General features: G+C 39.5%; 1 protein-coding gene across 4 annotated transcripts in view; it reads left to right on the top strand.

Annotated features, from left to right (window-relative positions):
* MCM9 (minichromosome maintenance 9 homologous recombination repair factor) overlaps positions 1 to 21,143 on the top strand; it is a 94,108-nt gene that overhangs the window by 58,021 nt on the left and 14,944 nt on the right. For all 4 annotated transcript variants that reach the window (XM_025294765.3, XM_025294767.3, XM_025294766.3 and 1 more), the window contains one exon: positions 5,401 to 5,575. In XM_025294765.3, coding sequence (XP_025150550.2) covers positions 5,401 to 5,575 — 175 coding nt within the window. The remainder of the gene's footprint in view (positions 1 to 5,400; positions 5,576 to 21,143) is intronic.

Genomic DNA, 21,143 nt, shown 5'->3' with positions numbered 1-21,143 from the left:
CCCTTCTACAAATGAGCCCATCAAAAGCATTCATCATCTGTAGTGATTTTGATCTCTAAAATTTCTCGTTCATTTTTTATTAGACTTTTAATAACCTTTCTGTTTACAATGTCAGAGACAAACTTGATGTTCAATGTGAGAGCCTGGTAGAGCTCCTGGAGGTAAAATTCACAAAAGTATATGTACCCATGCCCTCTGTAACTGGGTTCCTAAGGAATTTTTAATTTTCAGAGTCATCCTCATTGAGCCTCCAGAAGTTTGCCAGTTACAGTTCAGGGTTTTCTATTCCAGCACTGGTGCCTGTGGAGGCTTCTGCTCTGGTAAGTTATAATTCTCCATCTTTCCAATTTCTGGGACAGCAGTTTGCCCTGTGACCTCATTCCTTTGATGGATCATAGAACAGTTGTTGGTTTTTCAGTTTGCTTAGATTTTCACTTATTAGAGTAGATTAGCAATTTCAAAGCCCCTTAAGTGCTGGGCCAGAAATCGGAGGAGCTCACATAGCTTTTTTCCCTATGTTTTCTTCCATAAGTTTTATATTTTTCATTTAGGTCTTTCATTCATTGTGAGTTAATTTTTTTATTAAATATGAAGTATGGAGAAATACTGATTTTTTTTTTTTTTCTTTTTGCATAAGGATATCCAGTTGTTACAGCATCGTAGGTAAGGTGGTTTATTTCACCTATGGCTTTTTTCAAGATTTTTTTTTTCTTTATTTTTGATTTTCTAAAGTTTAAATTGTATGCCTGGGTATAGGTTCATTTAGTGTTTTCCTGCTTTTCTGTTGCACAAAGTGTTAGTAGCTTAGTTGTGTCCAACTCTTTGCAATCTCATGGACTGTAGCCCACCAGGCTCCTCTGTCCATGGGATTCTCCAGGCAAGAATACTGGAGTGGGTTGCCATTTCCTCCTCCAGGGGATCTTCCCAGCCCAGAGGTTGAACCTGGGTCTCCTGCATTGCAGGCAGATTCTTTACCGTCTGGGCCACCAGGGAGTTTCATTTAGTGTTTTTCTGTTTTGCTGTAACACAAGGATGTCAGATTATCCTTCCTCCATCAAATTGCTTTTGCATTTTTATCAAAAATTACTTGACCATACATTTGTGGGGCTGTTTTTGGACTCGATTCTATTCCATTGTTCGGTCTGTTTATATCTTTTGTCCAGTGCCACACAAAATTGATTACTGCAGCTTTGTAATAAATCTGGAAATTGAGTCGTGTGAGACTTCCTACTTAGTTTCTTGTTTGAGTCTTCTATTTTCTTCTCTATGTAAATTTTAGAATCACCTTTTCAATTTCCATAACAAGAAAAATCCCACTGGAATTTTGTTTGGACTTGCATTGAATCTATAGAACAGTTCGGAGAAACATCTTAGAAGTATTGAGTTTTTCATTCTACAGGGCCGTCATCACCCTGATTCCAAAGCCAGGCAAAGACATCACATAAAAAGAAAATTATGGGCCAGTATTACTTATGAATATAGACACAAAAATCGTCAACAAAATTCTAACAAATGGAATCCAACAACACATTGAAAGGATCATACACCATGATCAAGTCAGGTTTATCTAAAGAATGCAAAGATTCTTCAATATATGCAAATTAATCAATGTGATACACCATATTAACAAAAAATAAAGATCATGATAATCTCAATAGATGTAGAAAAAACTTTAGACAAAATTCAAGACCCATTTATGATACAAACTCTCCAGAAAATTGGCATAGAAGGAACCTACCTCGACATAATAAAGCCCATATATGGTAAACCCACAGCAAACATTATTCTCAACGGTGAAAAATTGAAAGCATTTCCTGTAAGATCAGAAACTAGAGTGCCCACTCTTGGCACTATTGTTCAACATGGTTTTGGAAGTTCTAGCCACGGCAATTAGAGAAGAAAAAGAAATGAAAGGAACCCATATTGGAAAAGAAGTAAAACTCTCACTGTTTGTAACTTACATGATACTATACAGAAAAAAGCCCTAAAGATTCTATCAGAAAGTTACTAGAGCTAATCAGTGAGTTTAGTAAAGACAGAGGATACAAAATAAATACACAGAAATCCCTTGCATTTGTATGCATTAACAATGAAAAATCACAAAGAGAAATTAAGGAATTAATCACATTCACCATTGCAACAAAAAGAGTAAAATACCTAGAAATAAATCTTATCTAAAGGAGACAAAAGAGAACTATATACAAAAAAGAAATGAGAGATATATACAAAAACTGTAAGACACTGTAAGAAAACTATAAGATGCTGATGAAAGAAACCAAAAACAATATAAACAGATTATACCATGTTCTTGGATCAGAAGAATCAGTGTTGTGAAAATGATTCCATATTGGAGTCACATCACTACCCAAAGCCATTTATAGATTCAATGCAACCCCTATCAAATTATCAGTGGCATTTTTCACAGAACTAGTACAAAAAATTTCTGTGGAAACACAAAAGACCCCAAATAGCCAAAGCAACTTGAGAAAGAAGAATGGAGCTAGAGGGATCAACCTTCCTGACCTCAGACCACACCACAAAACCACAGTCATTAAGACAGTGATAGTACTGGCACAAAAACAGAAATATTGACCAATGGAACAAGATAGAAAGCCCAGAGATAAACCTACACACCTGTGGGCACCTTATCTTTGACAAAGGAGCCAATGATATACAATGGAGAAAGACAGCCTCTTCAATAAGTAGTGCTGGAAAAACTGGACAGCTCCATGTAAAAGAGTGAAATTAAAAACACTTGCTAACACCATACATAAAGATAAGCTCAAAATGGATTAAAGACCTAAGTGTAAGACCAGAAACTACAAAACTCCTTTTAGAGGAAAGCATAGGCAGAACACTGACATAAATCACAGCAAGATTTATGACCCATCTCCTAGAGTAATGGAAACAAAAATAAATGGGACCTAATTAAAATTAAAAGCTTTTGCATAGCAAAGGAAATCATAAACAAAATGAAAAGACAGCTCTCAGAATGGGAGAAATTAATTGCAAATGAAGCAACTGACAAAGGCTTAATCTCCAAAATATATAAGCAGCTCATGCAGCTCAGTATCAGAAAAACAAACAACCCAATCAAATGCTGGACAGAAGACTTAAACAGGCATTTCTCCAAAGAAGACATACAGATGGCCCACAAACACTTGAAAAAATGCACAACATCACTTATTAGAGAAATGCAAATCAAAACTACAATGAGGTATCACCTCACACCGGTCAGAATGGCCATCATCAAAAAATCTACAAACAATAAATGCTGGCTAGGATGAGGAGAAAAGGGAACCCTCTTGCACTGTTGGTGGGAATGTAAATTGATATAGCCACCGTAAAGAATAGTATGGAGATTTCTTTAAAAAACTAGAACTAAAACTACCATAACACCCAACAACCCACTACTGGGCATACACCCTGAGAAAACCATATTTGGGGTGGAAGGGAGGTTCAGGAGGGAAGGGACATTTGCTTTACCTCACTGGCAAGAAGCTCCAGTATGATTTTAAATAAGTGATGAGAGCAGATATCCATGCCACGTTCTGATCTTGGGGGCAAGGGTTGGGCTGGAGGTAGACATTCAGTATGTTAGCTGTAAGATTTTTTATAAATACTCTTTATCAGACTGAAGAAATTACCTCTGTTCCTTTACTTCTGAACACTTCTTTTTTTTTTTTAATCATAAATGATTGTTGAGTTTTATCAAATTTTTTTTTCTGTATCATTGAGCTGGTGGTTTGCTTTTTCTTCCTTAGTTTGTCAGTAAATTGCAGTGATTAGTAGTTGAATGTTGCGTTAGCCTTGCATTCTCAAGATAAACTTCACTTAGTTATGATTTGTTATCATTTTATATATTCTTTTATTTGCTTTTATTTTTTAAGGGTTTTTTGTATCTGTTAATGAGGGATACTGATGTGTAGTTTTAGTGTATCTTGATCTGTTTTTAGTAATCACGATAATACTGGCTTCAATAAATGAGTTAGGAAGTGTTCCTTGTTTCTGTATATTTTTGAAAGTTTTGTGTAGAATCGGTATTATTTCTTCCATAAATGTCTGGTAGGATTCACCCTGAAGTCATCTCAGCCTATATGTTGCATCATTTTTAACTACAGAGTCAATTTTCAAAGTAGATACAGGATTTTGCAAGATATCTATTCCTTTTTAGATAAACTTTGTCATTTTATGTATTTTAGAGAATGTGACTATTTCCTCCAAGTTAGAACATAGAGTTGTTCATTGTATTTTCTTATTATTAATGTCCTTAGAGTCTATAGTGATGTCCCCTCTTTCATTCCTGATATTCATAACTGTGTCTTCTATTTATAACTTTTCTTCTTTCTCCTCCATCAGTCTAGCCAGAGGTTCATCAATTTTTATCAACAATAATTATTATAATTACTCACTCACTGTGTATCTTACACCTTTCAAAAAGCTTTATTTATATTCTATTTGAATATCCAAGAATCTTTAAGTAAAATGTTCTATCATTATCCTTTTTTTTATTGATAAGTAAACTGAGGCCTGGATAAATAATATATCCTTTTTTTTTTTGTAGATAAGTAAACTGAGATCTCAGAGATACTGCAAGTTCTAGACCACTGCAGTAAAGCAAGTCTACAGGAAGTTTTTTGGGTTCCCAATTCATATAAAAGTTATATTTATACTATAATGTAGTCTATTAGATATACGGTAGCATTACATCTAAAAAAACCATACGTATTTAATTAAAAAGTACTTTATTGCTAAAACATGCAAATCGTCATCTGAGTAAGTCATTATCTTGAGTAAGTCATGATCTTTTTGCTGGTGGAGGTTCTTGTCTTGATGTTGATAGCTGCTGACTGATCAGAGTGATGGTTTCTGAAGGCTGGGGCGGCTGTGCCAATGTCTTAAATGAGACAGTAATGAAGTTTGCCGCACCAGTTGGCTCTTCCTTTCACCAGTGATTTTTCTGTAGCAGGCAATAATATCTGCCCACAGTAGAGCTTTGTTCAAATTGGAGTCAATCTCTCAAATCCTGCTGCTGTTTTATCAACTAAGTCTATGTAATATTCTAAATCCTTTGTTGTTCTTTCAGTAATCTTCATAGCATCTTCAGCAGTAGATTCCATCCCAAGAAACCACTCTCTTTGCTCATCATAAGAAGCAACTCTTCATAAAGTTTTATCATGAGATTGTAGCAATTCAGGCACATCTCCAGGCTCCACTTCTAATTCTAGTTTTCTTACTATTTCTACCACATCTGCAGTTACAATAGTAACAGCAAAGATCACGGATCACACATTACTATAAGAAATGTAATAATCATGAAAAAGTTTATAGGATATAAGCTTCATAGTTATAAGACATGCTTTCCAAATAAAAGCTAACATAGCTTGCTCATTTCCTTAGGTCTGACGGTAACTGCTGTAAAAGACTCAGGAGAATGGAATTTGGAGGCGGGAGCATTAGTCCTCGCAGATGCTGGCCTCTGCTGTATCGATGAATTTAATAGCCTCAAAGAGCATGACAGAACTAGTATCCACGAAGCAATGGAGCAGCAAACCATCAGTGTTGCTAAGGCTGGGTAAGTGTTTCTTTTCTCTAGAGTTTATGGGAATAGTGAGATTCGTTCATATATGATTATGGGAAAATGTGAACCATATTGAACTGCAAGGTATTGTTTGGTCCTCTAAGAGATTTATCAGTTAACCTCCACGTTAGTTTTCCCATGGAGATATGTGAAGAAGTAAAGATGAGCTGTTGACAAAAAGAAAAGGACCACTATAAATGTAAATTGACTGAATTCTTGGAGGGAACCTATGAAGAACTTTCAATGCAGCATTCAACTCATTCTCTCATTCAATAATTGTGTATCTGTCTACTCTGGGCACATACTATGTTAGGAATTTTGAAAGGTTCAAAAGAGGGGGAAGAAACTGTAATTTCTGCTTTTGATGGCATTCTCCTTATATATCCAAATGGAAGATTTATCACAGTGTATGGAAAACTAATAATGTATATTAGCATAAGATGAAATACCTACTATGACTCAAGGAGGCTCAGAGGCTGAGGTATGTAAGCCCCTGAATGCACGTGACCAATGAGGAGGAAAATAGGTAGGTTCAGATAGGAATCCATTTGCCCAGGCCCTGAGGTGGTTGTAAGAAACACATCTGGCTACAAAGGCTGACCATCAAGCAGGCTGCCAGGTTATCCAAGCAAAGAACAGAGCCAGAACTATCTCAGCCCTATTAGACATGTGAGGCCAACTGACCAGGCGGATAGGGTTGGCGGAACAGTCTTCAAATAGTAGTGACTACTTGGGAGCCAAGCAGACGCTGGTGGGTAGGGATTCTGTGGAACTGATTCATGCTGCTGCTGCTGCTAAGTCGCTTCAGTTGTGTCTGACTCTCTGCGACCCCATAGACGGCAGCCCACCAGGCTCCACCGTCCCTGGGATTCTCCAGGCAAGAACACTGGAGTGGGGTGCCATTTCCTTCTCCAGTACATGAAAGTGAAAGGTGAAAGTGAAGTCGCTCAGTCGTGTCCGACTCTTAGCGACCCCATGGACTACAGCCTACCAGGCTCCTCCGTCCATGGCATTTTCCAAGCAAGAGTAATGGAGTGGGGTGCCATTGCCTTCTCCGGGAACTGATTCATATACACTCACAAAAAAGGAAAGGGGAAGGGTGGTAAGAGAAAGATATGCCCAGAAGAAAAAGATTCAAGAAAAAGCTGCTGCTGCTCCTGCCGCTAAGTCGCTTTAGTTGTGTCCGACTCTGTGCAACCCCAGAGACGGCAGCCCACCAGGCTCCCCCATCCGTGGGATTCTCCAGGCAAGAACATTGGAGTGGGTTGCCATTTCCTTCTCCAATGCATGAAAGTGAAGTCGCTCAGTCGTGTCCGACTCTTCATGACCCCATGGACTGCAGCCTACCACGCTCCTCCACCCATGGGATTTTCCAGCAAGAGTACTGGAGTGGGTTGCCATTGCCTTCTCCGCAATAAAAAGCTAGGCAGAACCGTTATCAGATCTATTCGCTTCATTCAATGAATGATCATTCAGAGCCTGCCATTTGCCAGGCACTGGGCTAGACACTGAGAAGTAGAGATGAATACAACCCCATCCTTGAGGTGTTCACTGTTTTGTTGGAAAAAATGGAAGAGCAGCAAAGGGATAAGTCCATAATGAAAGTGTTAGAAGATACTTTAGAAGAATTATTGTTTCTAAACTCTTTATCAGAGAAATTAGAGATACAGTTTACTAAGTGTCTTCAAGTCTACTTACTCTTCTCATTATGTCTCTCTTTAGTAGCATGTTTGCTGGTTGATAGAATCTGTGGTTTGTTTTGATATGCCTTTTCCAGAGGCAGTCTGGGACATTTTGAAAGATTCCTGTGGCCTGCCAGGCTCCTCTGTTCATGGAATTCTTCAGGCAAGAATACTGGAGTGTGTGGCCATTCCCTTCTCCAGGGGATCTTCCCAACCCAGGGTTTGAACCCAGGTCTCCTGCATAGCAGGCAGATTCTTTACCATCTGAGCTGCCAGGGAAGCCCCAATTAACCCTTAACCATCAGGGAAAATTGTAACAAGTGCTATGAACATGTTTTTGAAAGGGAGAAAATTAGCAGTGCTCTAGGATAGGCCACAGAAAAAAATCTGTGGAAGAGAAAATGCTTTATTAACTGCTACTGCCTTACCCTCTACTAAGTGTGAATTAGTATGAACTTTTTGTGCTATCTCCATAAGTATGTTGTAAGTTCTTATAACTCAACTGTGCCCCCACAGATTGGACAGTATTGTCATAAGCAGAACTACTTCATGTACCAGAACAGTGCTTGTCACACTATTTGTGGTGATGGACTGGTTTTATTGTTTATATTTCAGTCTGTCACAGAGCAATATTTTTATAAAATGCAATAAAATTATTTTTTAGTGAAATGAAAAAGCAGAGACATACAAAACGTAAGCCTAAATTCTTCTTGCACTTGGCCTATAGAAAGCTGTACCTCTCTGCTCCTAATGAGAAAAATCCAGATAGCCCACAAAACTCGTGACTTCCCAACCATATATGAAAGCTGATTTATAAGGAAATCACAGGAATTCAATTCCCAAATGGGACAAGCGCCTCCTAGGGGAGCTGAGGCACACAGACTGTTCACCGTTGACAGAGCGTGAGAGGAACCACTGGCGGCCGTAAAAGCAAATAAGAAGAAATAGCTACAAAATTTTAAATTTCCTGAAGTCCAGGTGTGGGATAACGTATCAGTTTAGAATAACTCTGGACCCCAAGCCCAAGGGGAGTTCTCACATGTAAGCTCCACAGATGCTCACAGGAAAAACTGAGCAGGGCAGAGACTGGAGAGACCCCCCGGCTTTGCTCATCACTCACGCAGGCCTGCTTGTTCCTGGGGACTAGGCACGAAGTCCTGCTGCTTACCCAGGCACACCTCTCATACAAACCAAAGCCTTTAACTCACTGAGGCTAGGGCAACAAACCCTCATCGCCAGGGCCCCTGGAGGAGGGCTAGAAGCAGAAGCTCCTTCTGCTTCAGGAGGAGTTTAGAGAATCTTCCTTCCTTTGCTCTCAAAGGAACCAGGCAAAAAGATGCTACTTTGGGGAGAAGGGCAGAAGCATAAGCCATCTTCTCCTAAGGGGAGGGCAGGCAGATCTCGCGGGTCCAGGATTCTTACCCGGTACAAAGCAGAGGTGTGTACCACTCGGAGGATTCTCACCTGGTACAAAGCAGAGAGGTCTGCACCACCTGGAGGATTCTCACCCAGTACAAAGCAGGGAGGTCTGACCACTGGGAAAGGAGAGAAAGACCCCTTCTACCTGAGAAGCATCACAGATACATGGCAGGGTTCAGCTGCCACCGGTGGGACAGGCAGGAGGCCTTACCACTCTCCCGCCTGTCCCCTCCGAGAGCAGGTACACAGCGCCTGCCAAAGACCAGGAGGCCAAGAAGCAGCCTGGCCTCCAAATAAGTCTAACACCAGTAACGAGCAATAGCAGTCTGCCACTGGGAAGGTGCTCGTCCCCAGTGAGGAAGTGAGGAAAGAGACCCCTCTGGTGCAGATGTGCAGTGACTCCTGGAAGCTGAAAGCAGAGCAGAAACTCAGAGGATAATCTTCCAGCTTTGCACCACAACCTCCACAGTAAGCAGAGTAATTACTGCAGTAATTCAACACCAAAAGAATTGGAAGTCTGTGGTGCACTGAGGGTAAAGATCGTAACTGCGGTGCCAGTGCTCAGCCCAGCTGTGCCAGCCTTGCACTGTGCATGAAGTGGTGTGGTATGATTCAAGCGTGGGCCAGAATCAGTTAAAGATGTAAACACTAGAGCAACCACTAGAAAGTAAGAGAGATAAAAACCAAAACTAATAAGTGAGTTGTGGAGATGAAATGACATAAATAATTCCACAGAAGACAGGGGGAGAAGAAAAAGGGAACCAAGAATAGATGAGACAAAGTGAATTAGCAAGATGATAGATTTATTTATTTGTTGACTTGGATTGCACCAAAATTTTTAACTTCTGAGTATGAAAGGATGCAATAGAGTGAAAAGTTAACATGTTGAGTTGGAGAAAATATTTGCAAATCTGAAAAGGAGTTAATAACCAGAATATATAAAGAATTCCTACAACTCAGCAGCACAAACCAATCAAGTTAAAAACTGGACAAAGGACTTGAATACACATTTATCCAAAGATGATATATATATACATGGCCAGCAAGCACATGAAAAGATGCTCAGCGCCACTAATCATTAGGAAAATGCAAGTCAAACACAATGAAATATCACTGTACAAATGTTCACATGGCGATCATAAAAACACAAAAACACAGAAAGAACAAGTGTTAGTGAGGGTGGGGAGCAATTGGAACCCTTGTAGATTATGGAAATACAAGATACAGAATGGTGTAGCTACTATGGAAAATGGTTTTGTGATTCATTTTCAATTTTGCAAGATAAAATTCCAGAGACTGGTCACACAACAGTGTGAATGTATTTAACACTATTGAATGTACTCTTAGAAATGGTTAAGATGGTGAATTTTATGATATGCATTTTTTACCACAATAAAATATAATATACAAATTTGAAAAAGTATAACCCATTCACATTGTTATACTACCATTTATGTACTTTTAAAAAAGAGTTTTCTAGCCAATATCATCAAGGTCAGGATGAGAAGACACCTAAAACTGTCCAAAATTATTTTACTTCATTTGTATATAAAGGTGTTCACAGGGCACCTTGTGTTTATGAACTCAGTTGAGTCTCCAAAATAGTTTCAGAATTATTACACCAACTCCATTGTCAATAACACCAACCACAAAGAAAGTAAGTAATATTCAGGCCTTCTTTGTGGTCTTTTTGAGTTTAGAATATATTCCACTATAGTTATATATGATCAGGGTACATGTTCAAAAGTTAATTGAGTTCTTTTCTTTGTGTGGTCATATTACTGATTTGATATACAGTTAGGAAACATGTTTTTAAACCTATGTTTGCGTTCACTTTTAGAGTTTGCCTCTCATTCTTTTCGGTTTAATTTTGTTTTCTGAATTTGTAAAATATATTTCAAAAATCAAAACTATTATATCAGGGAACTCCCTGGTGGTCCAGTGGCTAGAACTCGACGCTTCCATAGCATGAGGAATGGATTCAATCCCTGGTCAGGGAACTAAGACCCCACATGCCTTGAGATGCAGTCAAAAGCAAAACTTTTATATCAAAGAGGTTACACTCATATCCCTACCTCTTCCATTCTATTTTCTCCTGTCCCTTACATAAACCTTTTTCACTGATTTCTGATTTAACATATTTTTTTTTTTTTGCAAAACTAAGCAAAGACATGTCTCTGTACACATACACATCTCCCCTCTTCTTATGCAAAACATGTCATAATATAAATGCTCTTTGGCACTGCTTTAGTGATAATTATTACATGTAGTGTCCTTATTATTATCTCTTTTATATTTTTTAAGAAATTCTGCAATTTTAGTTTATATATCCCCTTTCTCGCAAGATTTGTTTTAAACAGTTTTTAACCTCCAGGTAGAAGGATCTTTGGAAAATTACTGGTTTTTGATGGTGCTATTAATTTCTGGTTTCATTGCATTCTGGTCAGAGAGTGCTATTTGTGTTATTTCTACTTTAAGGAACTTCCTGAGGCTTTTCTCTCTGTGGCCTGACACTAGGAGAGTTTCATGACTGGCACATCTGTGCTTGAGAAGTTGTATTCTCTATTATCAGGATGTAATACACAGAAACACACATTTAAACTGTACCTTATAAGATCTTCTATATCTTTACTTAATCTTTTGTCTGGTTGATGTGTCTTAGTCTGAAAGTGGTTTGTTAAAGTCTCTTGCTATAACTGTATGTCTGTTGTTTTCTCTTTGCATTTCTCACACTAGAAACTTTGAGTAACATTCTGCTTTATCAAGGTAGTTGCTTTAGCTTTGCAATTCGTGTTCATACTATGTGGTCTGAATTTTACCTTGCCTTATATCAAGATTGCAACTCCTGATTTCATATTATTTACATTTGCTTAATATATCTTTGCTTCTTCCTTTATGTTTAGCCTTTTGATTGTAATTTGTTCTCTTGTATACACCATAAAGTTGGTTTTACTTTATTTTGTTTTGCTTTGTTTTACAAGTAACCTGGAAATCTTTTTCTTTTAATATATGAGTTAAGTACATTTACATTTATTGGTATTAGCAATATTCTTGATGTCAAGTACTTCATTTTTTAAAAAACTTGCTATGTTTCTCTTTTTTTATTTGTTTGACGTTTAGGAAGGTTTGTATTTTTGTTACACATTAGGGGTTGGCAAATTTTTTGTGTAAAGGTCCAGATATCTATTTTAGGCTTTTGTGGGCTATATTGTCTCTTGTCTCTCTTACTCACCTCTGCTAATGCAGACAATATGACTGCATCAATATGTCTATAATGTATACAGAATAAAGAAGCCATAGACAGTATGTATATGAATGGGAATAGCTGTTTTCCAGTGAAATTTTACTTACATAAATAAATGGAGACCTAGATTTGACCTGCTCGCTGTAGTTTGACACCACCTGTAGTTGACAACACCTATTGTAGGACTTACCTTAAATACTTTTTATAATACCTGCATCCCCTTTATCTTCCCTTGGGAGCTTTAAATAATACTTCATTACCATGTGATAACCACTGAGTGTGTTCTACTTTCCCTTTTCCCCCTTCTCTTTACTATTAAAAAATGGTTATGTTCTTTATACTTTGTTGGGACAAATAACACTTGTATTTATATACTCTTCTTCTACTTTATGCCTTCGTTTTTTTCTTAGACCTAAAATTAAATATACTGAAGACTCACCATCAGTCCTTTTGCCAGAGTAGCACTATCATCTCTTGGTTGAATGAAGCTCTCCTCAAACAGATTCCTTGGGAAGAGTTCCTGAGTTCTGTACTGACTTTGTGCATATTTAAAACTATTTTTCATAGGTTTGATACTTGAAAAACAACATGACTGGATATAAAGATGTAGCCTTACACTTTCTTTCCTACAGTCTTGCTTTGCATGTTGTAGTGACAAGTCGAGTGCCATTCTGATATCCTTTACTTTGTAGGCAATTTGATATTCTTGCCTGAAGGCCCAGAAGGATTTTTTGTCTTTGTGGTTTAAGCATAATACTTTTACTAGGCTATATCTCAGTTGATTATTCTTGGTCATTTTTTTTAGATGTTAGTGAAATGTAAAGGCTCTTTGAAATGTAAAAGGCTTTATTTCTTTTTGGAAATTTTTCTTGAATTATAGTCTCACATATTCTGTTCTTTGTTTTTTATTTTTCAGAAATCTTAATTACGTGTGTTAGGTCTTTTTTGCCTAGATTCTATAGCAACCAGTGTTTTTCTTAGACTTTTTAGCTCTTTTGTATTTCATTTTTATTGCCTTGGCATTTTTATTCCTCCCCTTAGCGCCCGTTTTTATACTTTCATTCCTGTCTGTCCTCTCTTTGGCACCCTAGATTTAAATGTTTGTTTCTAAAATTACTGTCTCCCTCTCTTCACCCATTTTCTTCCCTGAGTCATCTCTGGATATTCATCTTCCTCTTTTTTATATTTTTCTGTTCTGAGTTTTTGATTTCTGATTTGGAATGATTTTTCATATGTACAAATGTTTGTTTAGGAACGTTTAAGTGAGGATATTAAATACAGATATTTTTCTGTTCTGTGGATTTTTTAAGGGAATGGTGGGATGCAGTTTTATCAACTAAGGTATTTTGATTCTTGTGATAGTCTTATATAAATAACACTAGGACCACAGCCTTGTCTAACTCAATGAAACTAAGCCATGCCCGTGGGGCAACCCAAGATGGGCAGGTCATGGTGGAGAGATTTGACAGAATGTGGTCCATTGGAGAAGGGAATGGCAAACCACTTCAGTATTCTTGCCTTGAGAACCCCATGAACAGTATGAAAAGGCAAAATGATAGGATACTGAAAGAGAAACTCCCCAGGTCAGTAGGTGCCCAATATGCTACTGGAGATCAGTGGAGAAATAACTCCAAAAAAGAATAAAGGGATGGAGCGAAAGCAAAAACAATACCCAGCTGTGGATGTGACTGGTGATAGAAGCAAGGTCTGATGCTGTAAAGAGCAATATTGCATAGGAACCTGGAATGTCAGATCCATGAATCAAGGCAAATTGGAAGTGGTCAAACAAGAGATGGCAAGAGTGAATGTCAACATTCTAGGAATCAGCAAACTGAAATGGACTGGAATGGGTGAATTTAACTCAGATGACCATTATATCTACTACTGCGGGCAGGAATCCCTCAGAAGAAATGGAGTGGCCATCATGGTCAACAAAAGAGTCCGAAAAGCAGTACTTGGATGCAATCTCAAAAACGACAGAATGATCTCTGTTCGTTTCCAAGACAAACCATTCAATATCACAGTAATCCAAGTCTATGCCCCAACCAGTAACGCTGAAGAAGCTGAAGTGGAACAGTTCTATGAAGACCCACAAGACCTTTTAGAACTAACACCCCAAAAAGATGTCCTTTTCATTATAGGGGACTAGAATGCAAAAGTAGGAAGTCAAGAAACACCTGGAGTAAGAGGCAAATTTGGCCTTGGAATACGGAATGAAGCAGGGCAAAAACTAATAGGGTTTTGCTAAGAAAATGCATTGGTCATAACAAACACCCTCTTCCAACAACGCAAGAGAAGACTCTATACGTGGACATCACCAGATGGTCAACACCAAAATCAGATTGATTATATTCTTTGCAGCCAAAGATGGAGAAGCTCTATACAGTCAGCAAAAACAAGACCAGGAGCTGACTGTGGCTCAGACCATGAACTCCTTATTGCCAAATTCAGACTTAAATTGAAGAAAGTAGGGAAAACCACTAGACCATTCAGGTATGACCTAAATCAAATCCCTTATGATTATACAGTGGAAGTGCGAAATAGATTTAAGGGCCTAGATCTGATAGATAGAGTGCCTGATGAACTATGGAATGAGGTTCGTGACATTGTACAGGAGACAGGGATCAAGACCATTCCCATAGAAAAGAAGTGCAAAAAAGTAAAATGGCTGTCTGGGGAGGCCTTACAAATAGCTGTGCAAAGAAGAGAAGCGAAAAGCAAAGGAGAAAAGGAAAGATATAAACATCTGAATGCAGAGTTCCAAAGAATAGCAAGAAGAGATAAGAAAGCCTTCTTCAGTGATCAATGCAAAGAAATAGAGGAAAACAACAGAATGGGAAAGACTAGAGATCTCTTCAAGAAAATCAGAGATACCAAAGGAACATTTCATGCAAAGATGAGGTCGATAAAGGACAGAAATGGTATGGACCTAACAGAAGCAGAAGATATTAAGTAGAGACGGCAAGAATACACAGAAGAACTGTACAAAAAAGATCTTCACGACCCAGATAATCAGGATGGTGTGATCACTGACCTAGAGCCAGACATCCTGGAATGTGAAGTCAAGTGGGCCTTAGAAAGCATCACTACGAACAAAGCTAGTGGAGGTGATGAAATTCCAGTTGAGCTACTCCAAATCCTGAAAGATGATGCTGTGAAAGTGCTGCACTCAATATGCCAGCAAATTTGGAAAACTCAGCAGTGGCCACAGGACTGGAAAAGGTCAGTTTTCATTCCAATCCCAAAGAAAGGCAATGCCAAAGAACACTCAAATTACTGCAGTTAGAACTGGACATGGAACAACAGACTGGTTCCAAATAGGAAAAGGAGTTCGTCAAGGCTGTATATTGTCACCCTGTTTATTTAACTTCTATGCAGAGTACAGCATGAGAAACTTTGGACTGGAAGAAACACAAGCTGGAATCAAGATTGCCGGGAGAAATATCAATCCCCTCAGATATGCAGATGACACCACCCTTATGGCAGAAAGTGAAGAGGAACTAAAGAGCCTCTTGATGAAAGTGAAAGTGGAGAGTGAAAAAGTGGGCTTAAAGCTCAACATTCAGAAAACTAAGATGATGGCATCCAATCCCACCACTTCATGGGAAATAGATGGGGAAACAGTGGAAACAGTGTCAGACTTTATTTTTGGGGGCTCCAAAATCACTACAGATGGTGACTGCAGCCATGAAATTAAAAGACGCTTACTCCTTGGAAGGAAAGTTATGACCAACCTAGATATCATATTCAAAAGCAGAGACATTACTTTGCCAACAAAGGTTCGTCTAGTCAAGGCTATGGTTTTTCCTGTGGTCATATATGGATGTCAGAGTTGGACTGTGAAGAAGGCTGAGTACCGAAGAATTGATGCTTTTGAACTGTGGTGTTGGAGAAGGCTCTTGAGAGTCCCTTGGACTGCAAGGAGATCCAACCAGTCCATTCTGAAGGAGATCAGCCCTGGGATTTCTTTGGAAGGAATGATGCTAAAGCTGAAACTCCAGTACTTTGGCCACCTCATGCGAAGAGTTGACTCATTGGAAAAGACCCCGATGCTGGGAGGGATTGGGGGCAGGAGGAGAAGGGGACGACAGAGGATGAGATGGCTGGATGGCATCATGGACTCGATGGACGTGGGTCTGGGTGAACTCCAGGAGTTGGTGATGGACAGGGAGGCCTGGCGTGCTGCGATGCATGGGGTCGCAAAGAGTCAGACATGACTGAGCGACTGATCTTATCTGATCTGATATAAATATTACTCCAATTCATTTCAAATGTCTCATCTTTTCCTGAATCATTTGTAGTAGTTACTCTATTAAGGTGGTAGTCAGAGGTTTGGATGGTGTACTAGTTTTTAGTTCAGAGAAACCTCAGTGCAGTCCATTTTACTTAATAGAGTTTTTTTCCTAAGGTTTACGAGGGGCGATGTGTGTAGGTTGATGTGTCTTCTGATTTTGTTTCTCATTTGTGTTGTAGGATCTTTAATATCTATAGCTTATCTCCTTCAAGACTCCAAGGGATTCCTGTCCCTTATGTCTCCTCTAGGCCTGCTTCCTCTGGTCCCAGGATCTTTCAGGGCCCTCTGTCTATTCCCTAGGAGCCACTGCTTTGATGACGTCTGAAGCCCTGTTCTCAGTATTCCCCACTCTGTGGGGCTCCCTTTTTGTGAGGATGGTTTTATCTGTGTTCCTCCATCATGAGGAACCCATTGCCCTCTCCCCCTTTTCATTCAGTCTCCACTGATCTTCCTATTCCAGTGTGGGCTCTAGATTAGCTTTGCTGGTTTCTAATGTCTGTTTGGGCCTCCCTTGTGGCTCAGACGGTAAAGCGTCTGCCTACAATGCGGGAGACCCGGGTTCGATCCCTGGGTCAAGAAGTTCCCCTGGAGAAGGCAATGGCAACCCACTCCAGTATTCTTGCCTGGAAAATCCCATGGATGGAAGGGCCTGGTAGGCTACAGTCCATGGGGTCGCAAAGAGTCGGACAAGACTGAGCGACTTCATAAATTCATAAATAATGTCTGTTTACGTGGAGGTTGAAGTTTGTAGTATTCTCTCCCTTAGCTAGCTTCCAGGGTTTTTGGTTTTTGTGTATCTTATTTGCTAATTATTTATCAATAAGGTCTACTTTCTCTGTCTTTGATTTATTTGTGCGTTTGTGCATTTTTTAGGCTTTTCCACCTCTCTTTAGTAGTTTGGCTTTCCCTCTTATGTCCATTTCAAACGGACCTCAAGAGAGGCTCAGTTAGGCTCAGTTATCATCCCTATCAGAAGCTTTGCGCAAGACCAGCTCAGAGGCCTCTGGCCAGTTTATTGCTTGACTACTGTTGGGTCAGGTCTCAATATCTGTCCAGCCAGTTGTCCATGTATGGCCGTTTCTGTAGAAGGGATTGTGGAGTTATGTGCTTGGTGGGCATTCCAGTGCTTAGCCTGTCCAGGACTGTAATGAGGACAGAAGAATCACTTAAGAAAGATACCAAAAAACAAGTCATGCATCAGTTATAAGTACTAGTAGATTTGTTGGTGCTGGGAAACAATAGCTTAGACAGGCAGCCAGAGTAGCCTGGTGAATCAATCTAAATAGGTTGTCGCTCAGCTGTTCAGTTGTGTCTGACTCTTTGTGACCCCATGGACTGTAGCACGCCAGGTTTCCCTGTCTTTCACCATCTCCCAGAGTTTGCTCAAACACATGTCCATTGAGTCACTGACGCCATTCAACCATCTCATCCACTGTCATCCACTTCTCCTCCTGCCTTCAATCTTTCCTACCATCAGAGTCTTTTTCAATGAGTTGGCTCTTCACATCAGGTGGCCCAAATATTGGAGCTTCAGCTTCAGCATCAGTCCTTCCATTGAATATTCAGGACTGATCTCCTTTAGGATTGACTGGTTGGATCTCCTTGCGGTCCAAGGGAGTCTCAAGAGTCTTCTCCAACACCACAGTTTTAAGCATCAGTTCTTAGGCACTCAGCCTTCTTTATGGTCCAGCTCTCACATCTGTACATGACTACTGGAAAAACCATAGTTTTGACTATATGGACCAAAGTTTATTTTGGCAAAGTAATGTCTCTGCTTTTTAATACACTGTATAGGTTTGTCATAGCTTTTCTTCCAAGGAGCAAGCATCTTTTAATTTCATGGCTGCAGTCACCGTCTGCAGTAATTATGGAGCCCAAGAAAATAATCTCTCACTGTTTCCATTGTTTCCCCATATATTTGCCATGAAGTGATGGGACCAGATGCCATGATCTTAGGTTTTTGAATGCTGAGTTTTATGTGAGCTTTTTTACTCTCCTCTTTCACCTTCATCAAGAACTCTTTAGTTCCTCTTTGTTTTTTGCCATAAAGGTGGTGTCATCTGCATATCTGAGGTTATTGATATTTCTCCTGGCAATCTTGATTCCAGTCCTGATTTGTGCTTCATCCAACCTGGCATTTCACATGATGTATTCTGTAAATAAGTTAAATAAGCAGGGTGACAATATACAACCTTTACGTATTCCTTTCCCAATTTTGAATAAGTCTCTCGTTCCATGTCTGGTTCTGTTGCTTTTTGACCTGCATACTGGTCTCTCAGGAGGCAGGTAAGGTGGTCTGATATTCCCATCTCTTTCAGAATTTTCCACAGTTTGTTGTGATCCACAAAGTCAAAGGCTTTAGTGTAGTCAATGAAGCAGAAGTAGATGTTTTTCTGGAATTCTCTTGTTTTTTCTGTGATTCAGTGGATGTTGGCAATTTGATCTCTGGTTCCTCTGCCCTTTCTAAATCCAGCTTATACACCTGGAAGTTCTTGGTTCACATACTGTTTAAGCCTAGCCTGAAGGATTTTGAGTGTTACCTTCTAGCATGTGAAATGAGTACAATTGTGCAGTAGTTTGAACATTCTTTGGCATTGCCCTTCTTTGGGATTGGAATGAAAACTGACCTTTTCAAGTCCTGTGGCCACTGCTGAGTTTTCTAAATTTGCTGGCATATTAAGTGCAGCACTTTCACAGCTTCATCTTCTAGGGTTTGAAATAACTCACCTGGAATTCTATCATCTCTACTAGCTTTGTTCATAGTGATGCTTCCTAAGACCCATTTGACTTTGCACTCCAGGATGTCTGGGTGATCACAACATTATGGTTATCCAGGTCATCTTTTTTGTATAGATCTAAATAGGAGGTGGCTCTTCTTGAGAAAAGTCTTGAACTCAGAGGATTTCAAAGAGATGGACAAAAAGAATAGCAGGGTTTTAAAAGACATTACTTAGTCACAAGTACCTAGTGAGTTGTAAACTCTTGGTCAAACTCTATATTTTGTAGAGTGAGTGAGTGAAGTCTCTCAGTCGTGTCTGACTCTTTGCGACTCTGTGGACTGTAGCCTACCAGGCTTCTCCGTCCATGGGATTCTCCAGGCAAGAATTCTGGAGTGGGTTACCATTTCCTTCTCCAGGGGATCTTCCCGACCCAGGGATTGAACCCAGGTCTCCGGCATTGGAGGCAGATGCTTTAACCTCTGAGCCACCAGGGAAGCCTGGATGTATTTTGTAGAAATTCTTACAGTTTCTCCCCAGATCAGAGTTACCACCAATTATGTGATCTTTCTTCCTCATTCAAGTTGTCCTTGTAGGTGTTTTTTTTTTTTCAACTTTTATTTTGACATCACTGTAATAGCTGTTGTATCACTTAACAGACAAGTGTAAGAATATGCCACATGTTGGCTCTGCTCTTGGGCTGGCGGTTAAGCGCCCTCAGTCACCACGGTCCATCTGCCATCTCCTTGGTGGTAGGAATAAAGGAAAACACTCTTCAAGTTCCACTTCAGCGCTTGTGTTCATTTTTCATAGCACCGGCTCTGGGTCACTCAATGACTCATGAAAAAGTTGGAGATGCCTTAAAAAACTGGAACTAGAACTGCCTTATGATCCAGCAGTCCCACTGCTGGGCATACACTCTGAGGAAACCAGAAGGGATAGAGACACGTGTACCCCGATGTTCATCGCAGCACTGTTTATAATAGCCAGGACAGGGAAGCAACCTAGATGCCCATCAGCAGATGAATGGCTAAGAAAGCTGTGGTACATATACACAATGGAGTATTACTCAGCCATTAAAAAGAATACATTTGAACCAGTTCTAATGAGGTGGATGAAACTGGAGCCTATTATACAGAGTGAAGTAAGCCAGAAAGAAAAACACCAATACAGTATACTAACGCACATATATGGAGTTTAGAAAGATGGTAACAATAACCCTGTGTACAAGACAGCAAAAGAGACACTGATGTATAGAACAGTCTTTTGGACTCTGGGGGAGAGGGAGAGGGTAGGATGATTTGGGAGAATAGCATTGAAATATTTATAATATCATATATGAAACGAGTCGCCAGTCCAGGTTCGATGCACGATACTGGATGCTTGGGGCTGGTGCACTGGGACGACCCAGAGGGATGGTATGGGGAGGGAAGAGGGAGGAGGGTTCAGGATGTGGAACACATGTATACCTGTGGCAGATTCCTTTTGATATATGGCAAAACCAATACAATATTGTAAAGTTAAAAAATAAAATAAAATCAAGATGAAAAATAAATAAATAAATAAAAACTGACACTAAAAAAAAAAAAAGTTGGATCATCCTCCAATAGTAGCTCATCTAATTTTTTGGCCAGAAGTTTTCAGAGCCTTAAGTTCACTCTCCCTCATCAGAAGCCCATTAATCTTCCTGATAGAAGGTATACACTTAATTGCCAAGTGTGGACCTTTTCAGAAAATGTGTCTACACACATAAAGCATGTCCAGTTATTCATCAGTAAGCAGGTAAGATGAGTTAAGTATGAAAAGGAAGTACTTAATCATGTATTCAACTAAAATAAAATAAGAATACTCTGAATTTTACTCTTGAAACACCTTACTACTCTCCAGCTCAAAGACTTTTCATCCTCTGGTTTTTGTCCCCTAGTGTAGGAGTCCTCACTGAGCCATCATCATCCAAATGTTCTGGGCCCATTCTCTGGGACCATGCCAAGATGTTCTCTGAGATATTTGATACTATGCTACATCCTTTTTGGGAACTCATGGATGGGTCTGCTTTTGTTTTCTCTCTGTCGTTGTCTCTCTCATGTCTTAAGTGACTAAAGTCTGATTGACTTGTGAAGGAATTTCTATTCAAATTTTAATCTCTCTTAAGGGTATTTTGAACCTCAGAATCAGAATGTCTAGCTCCCTGCCAAGGCTGCAAGGA

This window comes from Bubalus bubalis, chromosome 10 (genome assembly GCF_019923935.1).
Source record: "Bubalus bubalis isolate 160015118507 breed Murrah chromosome 10, NDDB_SH_1, whole genome shotgun sequence".
Lineage (NCBI taxonomy): Eukaryota > Metazoa > Chordata > Mammalia > Artiodactyla > Bovidae > Bubalus > Bubalus bubalis.
This window is presented reverse-complemented; position numbering and strand designations above follow the sequence as displayed.